A 10,693-nucleotide genomic window follows, 5' to 3' on the forward strand; every position below is an offset into this window, starting at 1 on the left:
GTATGTGTATGGATAGTATTCTATCCACTGTACTTCAGGATGGAATTTGAAATTGTCTTTTTAACTATAAATGCAACACCGTTCTTATTCTATTTTTCATTCTTGTAATTGTCTGATGTAAACTTGCCAAAGCCAGTCCATGTCATCTAATTCCTAGAATATTCATGCAGTCCATTTAATTTTTCACAACTTCTAGTTTTCCAACATCATGCTTGGAAGGGTGCAGGAATAAAACAGGAGAGTTAAGACACTAGATGAGATGGATTGCTACAGTAAGTGAACAATTAGGGTATGTGTGTCAGAGTTAGTGAGACTGGCTCAGGACATGGCAGGCTTTAGAACTGTTGTGCATAGGGTTGCGATGAGTCTCAGGTGACTCAACAGCACATAACAACAACAACATATTCCATGTTCCAACTATTAAAAGATGTTGACAGTTGATGTCCCACATTTTGATTGACTGCCAATCTGGGCTCAACCTTTAATACTCTATTCTTGTTCTTCTATTGTTCATAGGGTTTTCTGAGGCTTGTTATTTCAGAAGTGGATGGCCAATCCTCCTGCCTAATCTGTCTTAATTTGTTGACCCCTCTGATATGTGGAACACTGGTGGCATAGCTTTTAGCATCACAGCAAGCCAAAAATACAGCAAATTGACAGACAAGCATTGTAGTAATTTGAACGCTGATAAACAAACATGAATACAGATATCCAAGCTACAAAGTACTTAGCAATATGCAAATCAATTTCCCAATACAACAAACTGACAGATAAGTCTCACAATTTAGGAAGTTCAATGTCTGAGTCCATGATACCAGGTTAGGGGAAGGCTTTCTCTCTCTGATGATTATGAACGAGGTCCTTGTCTCTGAGCTTTTTGCTCCATGACCATATTCCTGTGGCTGATGGTTGCTGGAGCCTTCCAACTCAGATGCATAGCTTGCACAGCTGGATAATGTCCCAGGTGAGGGAGATGTCTTGGCAGGATCCTGTATGTTGTGAGTTTCTAAGTAATTGTCCATTTCCTCTACATTTTCATATTTGTTTGAGTATAGTTTTAATAATAAAATTCCATTATTAACCTTATTATTTCATTTGGATTTCATGTGACACCCCTCCCCCTTCATCTCTTATTTAGATTATTTTTCTTTTCTTTTGTGACTAGTTTGTGGATTTTATTGACCTTTTTGAAGAACCAACTCCTAGTCTTGTTGATATAGTTTCAATTATTCTCCTGTCTTCTATTCAATTTATTTCAGCCCTAATTTTTATTATTTCTTTTCTTTTAAATGTGTTAAACTTTCTTGATATTCTTTTCCAACATGTTGGAAATATTTTATTAAATAGGAGATTTTTATTCTTTCTTCTCTTCTGATGTGTTTGCTTATTGCTATGAACTGATCTCTTAAGTACCTCTTTTGCTGTATCCTAGATGTTTTGGTAAGTTATGTTTTAATTCTCATTTATTTCATTAAACTTTGTTGTTGTTCTGTGCCGTCGAGTTGCTTGCAACTCATGGCAACTGTATGTACAACAGCCCTAAACTCTGCTCTGTCCTGTACCAATCACACTCTCTCCAACACACCCATCTCGATTACCACAGTCACTGAATCAATCCACCTCATAGAGGGCCTTCCTCTCCTGCATTGTCCCTCCACCCTCCCAAGCATGATGTCCCTCTCCAAAGAATGGTCCCTCCTTACAACATGTCCAATAAACTTTATTTAAAACAAATTTTTTTTCTCTTTATTACCTACTAAAGAACAGAAAATACAACCCTGATGCACTCCCTTCTCAGTTTTTAACAATGCAGTGCTCCCCTGCCCTGTTCATACAACAGCCTCCTGGTCCAGGTATAGGTTCCACATGAGTACAATTAAGTGCTCTGGGATTCCCATTCTTATCAATTTCAGCCACAACTTGTTATGATCCACATGGTCAAATGCCTTTGCATAGTCAATAAAAGCACAAATAGACATTCTTCTGGTATTCCTTACATTAGCCAAGATCCAGCTGACATCAGCAATGATATTCCTGGTCCCGCAGCCTCTTCCAAATCCTGTTTGAACTTCTGGAAGTTCCCTATCTATGTACTGTTCTGGCCATTTTTAAATTATCTTCAGCAGTATTTTGCATGAATGTGTTATTAATGATATTGCTAGATAGTTTCCACATTCAGTTGGATCACCTTTCTTGGGAACGGGAACAAATATGGATCTCTTCCAAACCATTTGGCCAGACAGACAGCTGTCCTTCAAATTTCCTGGCATTGACTGTTGAGTGGACTCAAGGCTGCTTCTTTTTGTTTTGGCTTCTCGACACTCCAGTGCAATCTTTATATAGTGTTTTCTGACATCCATTTCCATTTTTTCCTCACTCCAAACCTATTCAGTCTGTATGTTAAGCAAATTTTCCAGGAAGATGCACTTTATGAAGAGGAGTATGGCAACAGGATTGGTAGGAGACTCATCAATTATCTGTATTATGCAGATGACACAACCCTGCTTGCTAAAAGTGAGGAGGACTTGAAGCACTTGTTGCAGAATATTTGCTAACTGAAATAATTGTTATCCCATTGATTCCTAGGGCCTTATTTTTTGCCAATGCCTTCAATGCAGCTTCTATTTCCTCACTCACTGGCTCCTGTTCATACGTACTGCCTGAAATTTCTCCAGTGTCAATCAATTTTTTTCTGGTACAGTGATTCTGTGTATTTCCTCCATCTTCTTTTGATGCTTTCTGGGTCACCCATAGCATCTTTCAATATTGTGATTTGAGGCTTAAGTTTGTTTTTTGGTTCTCTCAGCTTGAGAAATGCAGAGCGAGTTCTTCCATTTTTCTTCTCCAATTAGAGCTCTCTGCACATTCCATTACAGTACTTTGCTTTGTCTTGTGAGCTGCCCTTTGAAATCTTCTGTTCAGCTCTTTTAGGTTTTTTTTCCTTTTGTTTTGGCTTCTCAACACTCCAATGCAATCTTTATAGAACCTTTTCTGACATCCATTTCCATTTTTTCTCTCTCCAAACCTTTTCAGTCTGTATGTTGAGCAAATTTTCCAAGAAGATACTTATGAAGAAGAGTATGGCAACAGGATTGGAGGGAGACTCATCAATAACCTGCATTATGCAGATGACACAATTCTGCTTGCTAAAAGTGAGGAGGACTTGAAGCACTTGTTGCAGAATATCAAGGAATGCAGCCTTTGGTATGGATTGCATCTGAATGTCAAGAAAACAAACATTCTTACCACTGGACTGATAGGCAGTGTTATGATGGATGGAGAAGACTGAAACGGTAAACAGCTTGATCTTGCTTGGATCCACAATTAATGCCCTTGGTACCAGCAATCAGGAAATAAGGAGACACATTGCACTGGAAAAATCTGCAATTAGAGACCTCTCCAAATTATTGGGGAATAATGATGCCAGTTTAAGGACTAAGGTTTGTCTGATTCAGGCCATAGTCTTTCTGATTACTTGCTATGCATCTGAGAGCTGAACAATGAAGAAGGATGACAGAAGAATTGAAGCCTTTGAGCTGTGGTGTTGGAGAAGAGCACTGAACATCCCATGGATGGCCATGAGAACAAACAGCTTTGTCTTGCAGAGGATGCAGCTGGAGAGCTCTTTGGAAGCAAGAATGATGAGGCTTTGCCTCACATACTTCGGGCATGTTGCTAGGAGGGGCTATTCTTTGAAGAAGGACATGATGCTGGGAAGGGTGAAAGGCTGGCAAAGGAGAGGACAACCCTCAACCTGGTGGACTGATACGGTGACTGCTACAATGGGCTCTTGTGTGTTAGGAAGCGTGAGGACAGCACAGAAAAGAACAGGGTGCAGACCTTTTGTTCATCAAGTTGCTATGAGCCATACTCAACTCGATGGCACCAAACAATAACAACAATTATTACCCATTCATGTTCAAGGAAGAACTTATTTAGCTTCCGAATGCATGGGCTTTTTTTTTCTCCTTTATCAACTCTTGTTCATTTCTAATTTTATAGTATTGTGGTTTGAGAGAATGTTTTGTGTTACTCTGATGTTTTTTAATTTACTGAGGCTTACTTTGTGACCTAAAATATAATCCATTCTTGAGAATGTTTTGCCCTAAATGTATGATTAAAAATTATGTCAACAATTTGGAACAAGAAGTGCACTACAAAATGAATTGGAGGAGGTGGAAGGGAAGAAAATGTGCATGAATGAATGAATGAATGAATACCCAAACTTTCTGTAAACTCATGCACATAAATGGAATTCCAGAAGAGGATGAAGCAAAGAAAGGTACTGAAAATATTTTGGAAGAGTTACTAGATGTAAACTTTCTAGGTATCATGAATATTAAGATCTTTTTTTATTTTGGCATTTATTGTTTTGGCTTAACATTCTAATGCAATTTTTAGTTTCTTCTAATGTCTACTTTTGTCTTTCCTCTTTAATGATCTTTTCCTTTCTTCATGAATGACATCCTTGGTGTAATCACCCAGTGGCACAGTATAGGGCAGGGTACAGACCTGTTGTTCATAGAGTTGCCATGAGTCATACAAGACTTGATAGCATCTAACATCTAAACAAACACAAAGCAAGCTTGATTTAAAAACACAAGAGCTTGGTGTTACTAGTGTTCACCTTAGTAATTTATTAAGCTTTTCAATTGTCCTGCAATATTGGTCTTTTAAAATAAATTTTTATTTTATACTGGTTTACTTACAAAGTTTGTATACATTGTTTTTCACACTAGATCTTTCCCGTTTCCTTAACCCACTCCTCCCTCCACTCATAAAATTGTGCAACCTTATGATTAGCCCTCCATCCTCACCCCTCTGCTCCTACCCCTTAGATTCTCATACATGTTTTACTAGTTATTTATCTCTACAATCATGGTCTTATATAGTATTTGTCCTTATGAGACTGAGTTCACTTCCAAATTAGGTAGTAATTTACAGAATAATTGCTCCTGCATGCTGCAGAATATTCCATTGTATGAATGTACCATAATTTTTCAATCCATTCCATTATGGTTGAACATTTGGGCTGTTTCCACATTCTCTAGATGGTACATAACTGTTCTGCAATGTTTTTATGTTTTATTTCACAACAAAGAAAAAATATTCTTAAAAAATACCACAGGAAAAAGCCCCAACACCCAAAAACTTGGGAAATATAGTTGTTTCAGGAACAAAGAACTAATTTTCCCCAACGCTTCTAGGAAATACCTAAAAAGAAATATGAAGGTTTTAAAACAGGTAACCTATAAAAGGATACTACATCTCATTTCTGATGAACAAGATATTAAAAAAGTTTCTTCATAGAGTTCCTTTAAAAACCTTTATATTGTTGTGGTACTCAAGTATTTTACAATTTCTAGATATAAGTCCCTTTTCTGACATGTCATTACCACACATTTTTTCCCAGTCTGTAGCTTCCCTTTTTACCCTGTTGTATAAGTTTTGGGATGTGCATAGGGATTTGATTCTTAGAAGGTCCCATTCATCTATTTTATCTTCTCCTGGTTGTAGATTTTTCAGGATTCTTGGAAGACTGTTTATGTTGTGGATTAGGACTACTAAAGTTCTTCCAAGCTTTTCTTTAATGACGTTTATAGTCTTTGGTTTTAGTCCTAGGTCCATGATCCACCTTGAGTTGGTTTTTGTATATGGAGTAAAAACCCTGGGGGGAGGAACTGTACAACAATGAGGGAACTTTTACTTTTCAAAGAGAAAAGTGTACTGGAGCGGGGGAAGGGTGGGCAGTGAGAAAAGTGCAAGAATGAATGAATGGAAATCCAAAGTCTCTGTAAATTTTCATTAACATTAATAAACCCCCCCACCCCAAACCCAAGTTAGAGCTTTTTTACTTCAAAGCTTAAAGCCAAGGGTTGCCCATCTACTCAGGTATTTTTGTTTATTACTATTACATTGTCTTACTTTGTTAATTTTACATGACTTTGTCTTTACATAAATTTTAATAAACTACTGAACTCAAAACATTTATTCTGTCAGCAGCTGATTTATCCAGGAAGCTGCTTCTCTTCATACAGATGAAGAGCCCTGCACTTGCCCTACTGAGTATATCATATGAGATATGGGACAAGAAGTGGTTTTAAAGCAGTGCTTTTAACTTTCACATTTAAAAAAGTTGAAAACATCAAAGATCAGGGAATATTTGGAGCTTAAGTGGAATCTATAAAGGAAAAAGGCCTGATGTAAGGTAACCATGTCTGAGAATAGCTGTGCACGTGGCTAAATCTGGATGCAAATCAGGCAGGACCAGGTTCAAGTTGTTTGAGTTTCTCTTGGAGTTCCTGGAACTGTCTTTGATTCCAGCTGATGCGGATCTGGAGGCTGGCCATGTCTGCAGAGAGCTGCAGGCCTGGAAGGAGATAAGAGAATGTCATCATAGTGTGTTCAAATTCCAGATGGATATATTCAACTGCTCATTCACTGTCTCCATTTGGATGTCTGGTAGACAACAAACAGTATGACATCCAGGCTCAACTCCACCTCACTTGCTTCCTATAGTTTTCCCACCACAGGTAAAGCTCCCACTATAGGCTCTTCTCAACCACTTCTCTTATATCCACATGCAATGTGTCATCAAACTCTGGGTTCTACTTTCAATATATGTGCATGATCCTCTGCTTCTTCCTGTATCCACATTCATCTCACATCTGCTGAGCACTGGTATCTGTTACAGCCCTCTGCCTTGTGGGCCGCCAATGTTTGAAGCTATGACTCTCCCCTACAACGTGGGACTCATTAGGTGTGTTGCTGCTGTTAAATGCTGTCAAGTCAACTGTGACTCATAGCAGCCTTATGGAAAACAGCTCTGAACGCTATTATGTCTTGACCAATAGTCTTAAACACTGTTCCCAACACACACGGCCCCCCTTAGTGTAGTCACTGTGTCAATTCATTTATCCAAAGTCTTCCTCTCCTATGCTGTCCCTCCACTCTTCCAAGCATTAAGTCCTTCTCTAAGGACTGGTCCCTCCTGGTATCATGCTTAAAGTATAGGAGACAGAGCTTCAAAATCCTTGCCTCCAAGGCAAGGATCAACCCTCTCCAGGACAGATCTGTTTATACTCTTGACACTCTATGGTATGGTCAATACTCTTCACCACAACTCAAAGGCAATGATTATATTACTGTCCAGCTCCTGAAGCATAACAAGTAATTGAGAAGACGATGGCCTGGATCAGGCACACTTTAGTCTCCAGACAGACATCATCGTTCTTCAGCACTATGGAGGGGTCCCTGAAAGCAAACTTCCCAAAGTAACTTGTTGTTTTTCTGACTGCTGGTGCCAAGAGTGTTGAATGTGGAACCAAGCAAGATGAAACTGTTAACAATCTCAATCTCTTTTCTCATCTGTCATGATGATGCCAACTGGCCCAGTGGTGAGAATCTCTGTTTTTTTTTCTGATGCTGAGATGCAATCCATAGTGAAGACTGCAGTCATTGACCTTCTGCAGGAAGCGTTTCAGGTCCTCCTCAGTTTCAGCAAGAAAAATGTGTTATCGTTGTAATGCAGGTTGTTGATGAATCTTTCTCCAATACTGATGCCACATTCTTCCTCATAAACTCCAGCTTCCCAGATGATCTGTTCTGTATAGTTTGAAAAGATAGAGAAAGGACCATCCCTGATGTGCTACTTTCTCAATTTTTGAACCACAGAGTATTTCCTTTCTCTGTTTAGATGACTGCTTCCTGGTCTAAGTATAGGTTTCACGTGAGTACAATGAGATGTTTTCGGATTCCCATTCTACTCAGAGTTAGCCACAATTTGTTGTGATCTCCATATTCAAACGCCTTTGCAGAGACAATGAAACACAGTACTCTCTACTTTCAGCCAAGAGCCATCTGACAACTGGCAATTATGTCCCTAGTGCCATGGCCTCTTCTAAACCCAGCTCGTATTTATGGCAGCTCTGTGTCAATGTATAAAGGTTTTGGGAAAATCTTCAGCAAGATTTTACTTGCATGTGATCTTAGTGATACTGTTTGATAATTTCCACACTCTGATGGATCACCTTTTTTGGAAATGGGAGTAAATATGGATCTCTTCCAGTCAATTTGACAGTAAGGTTTCCAGATTTCTTGGCACAATTTGAGCATGCCCAGGGCAGCATCTGTTTGTTAAATACATCAATGGGTATTCCATTAAGTCCTGGGGCCTTAATTTTGCCAAATTCTTCAGAGCAGCTTAACCTTCCTCCTTCATCACCATTGCCTCTTGGTCCTATGTTGTTCCATGAAATTTTTCTGTTAGCAAATTCTTCTTGATACGATGACTATGTGTACTCCTCCCATCTTCTTTTGATGTTTCCTAGACCATTCAATATTCTACCCACAGCATCTTAAGTATTGTAACTTGAGGTTTTAGTTTGTTCTTCAGTTCCTCCAGCTTGAGAAACGCTGAGCTATTTGTCTCTTGATTTTCTGACTCTAGCTCTATGACATTTTGTTACAACACTTTGTTTTTCTGAGCTGCCCTTTTAAATCTTCTGTTCGGTTAACTGATTTCTTCCCTTTGCTATGGCTTCTCAGTGTTCTAGTGCAATATTCAGTGTGGTAAGCCAAATTTCATACTAAGTATTTATAATAAACCAAATGCTTTATTAGTACATGAGGGAGGCATGGATACAAGCTGGAATTCACCTTGAAGCACCTAAGGCAGACCTTAGGTGTTCACAAGGGGTAAGCACTAAGGCAGACCTTAAGCAGTTACACAATTCTTGCACTGTATTTGCTAACCCCTACCTCCTGAATCAAGTATAAGGTTTTCAACAGAAAGAGCTTAGCTTCATTTGCATAGCATTTTCTTTGTGATTTGCTCCGTGGCAATTTTCAAGAAAGGCACAGGAAAGCTGGGTTCAGCGATGTGCTTCAGTTGTTTGAACTGCTTGTCCCCTGCTTTACCTGCTTACTTATACATTCTTGGTGTTCTCATTTTTTTTTAAATTCTTTACCCTCAGTGGACAACATTCTGGTGCCTGACCAGGGATGAAGTAAGTGGTGGTCTCTCTCTCTCTCTCATACAGACACTAGGAAACCGAAAGGGAATTTGCTCAGGGTAAGTGAAACTTTAGGGAAAATTAAAGGCAGGTCATGAAATAATTCTCAAACTTTGACTTGCTAGGAAGTTAAGGGTAGAAGTAGGGGAAAGTAGAAAAAATTGCCTGAGGACTTTCCCCACACAGATTAAAAACTCAGAGGTAGAACTGATAAACGAGCCCCAGGGAACCACCAATCCTCTGAAGATCAATATATTACATTACTTAAAGAATTTCTTAAGAGCTCAGGGGTAAAATTAAGAGGTCATTTTTGCAGTTGTTTCAGTATGAGCAGAAATCAGTTTAAATCAGTAATTAAAGTGCAGTTAAATTTAAAAACTTGGCAAAATGTTGCACAAGCTTTACAAAAAGCACATCAAACAAAAAGAACAGACTTTTACTAATTTTTGGCCAGTAAGGGCTTTGAAAAGAATAGTAAAAAAGTCTGTGCAGGATTGTACTCATAATCCAAAAAAATTGCAAAGAAAGATGGCTGAATCTTTGCACGAATCTGAATTAAGTGATATTACATTAAAGGAGGTTAAAGCTAAAGGTAAGAAACCACCTTTATTACCTTTAGAAAGAGCTCATCAAAAGGGAGACGCGATTCCTGTTTTGGTTTGGTCACTATGTGATTTTATCTCCTTAGCTTTAAAATTATTAGTCTGAAGAGGAGATGTCTGAAAAGTTACAAGAGAAATCCTCTTCAAAGGAAGATGATAGTGAATCTGATACAAAGGAGGATGAATTTCCTCTACATCCAACTCCAGAAGAATTAAGCAATATAATCAAAGATGACAGTCCTTAGGAGAAATTAAGTACACAAGTTTTAGAACTTTCCAGCAGACAAACTGGGTTCTCATAATTAAATATACTGCTAAAGTAAAAATACAGCTTCAGCATCAGCAACTGTTCCACATTCTATGTTATTTAATTATATGAATCATGCTCTGTTGGGAGTAACTACTTTTAAGAAGCTTTTAAAAGCTATAACTCGGGCCTTGCAACAGGTAAAGCAAGAAGCTTCTGTATTTCTAGTAACAATTCAGGATATGCCTCCTGATCAAGATTATCTCCAAAGGCATCAATTGTATCAACATCAGTCATTCCTTTAAGACTAATAAAAGAATTAAAGCAAGCTAGAGTTGCTTATGGTATGCATTCTACCTACATAATGGGCACATTAAAAGAATTAGCTATAGAATTTAGATTAATTCCTTAATTTTTCATTATTATTAATTTTAATGGACGTTTACAGACTTTGGATTTTCATTTATTCATTGTTGCACTTTTCTCCCTGTCCACCCCCACCCCGTTTGCTCTTCTCTTTGAAAAGTAAAAGAAAAAAAATTCTTTCACTGTTATACAATCCCTCCCCAAATCCACTCCACTTCATTCTGGACTCCTGTCATGACAATAATACCTAATCACTGATGGTATGCATAGGAATCAGATCGACTACATCTGTGGAAGGAACCGCTGGAGAAGCTCAATATCACCTGTGAAAACTAGGCCGGGGGCGACTGTGGAACAGACCACTAATTACTCATATGCAAGTTCAAGCTGAAGCTGAGGAAAATTAAACCAAATCCACAGGAGCCAAAATATGACTTTGATTTCATACCACCTGAATTTCAGAA

General features: G+C 38.4%; 1 protein-coding gene across 1 annotated transcript in view; it reads right to left on the reverse strand.

Moving 5' to 3' along the window:
- Positions 1 to 6,257: 6,257 nt before the first annotated feature.
- CCDC115 (coiled-coil domain containing 115) overlaps positions 6,258 to 10,693 on the reverse strand; it is a 20,078-nt gene continuing 15,642 nt past the window's right edge. The window contains exon 5 of the mRNA XM_006902943.1: positions 6,258 to 6,370. Within this exon, the coding sequence (XP_006903005.1) occupies positions 6,258 to 6,370 (113 nt within the window). The remainder of the gene's footprint in view (positions 6,371 to 10,693) is intronic.

This window comes from Elephantulus edwardii, unplaced genomic scaffold, assembly GCF_000299155.1.
Source record: "Elephantulus edwardii isolate Elephantulus edwardi_28Jun2011 unplaced genomic scaffold, EleEdw1.0 scaffold00475, whole genome shotgun sequence".
Taxonomy (NCBI): domain Eukaryota; kingdom Metazoa; phylum Chordata; class Mammalia; order Macroscelidea; family Macroscelididae; genus Elephantulus; species Elephantulus edwardii.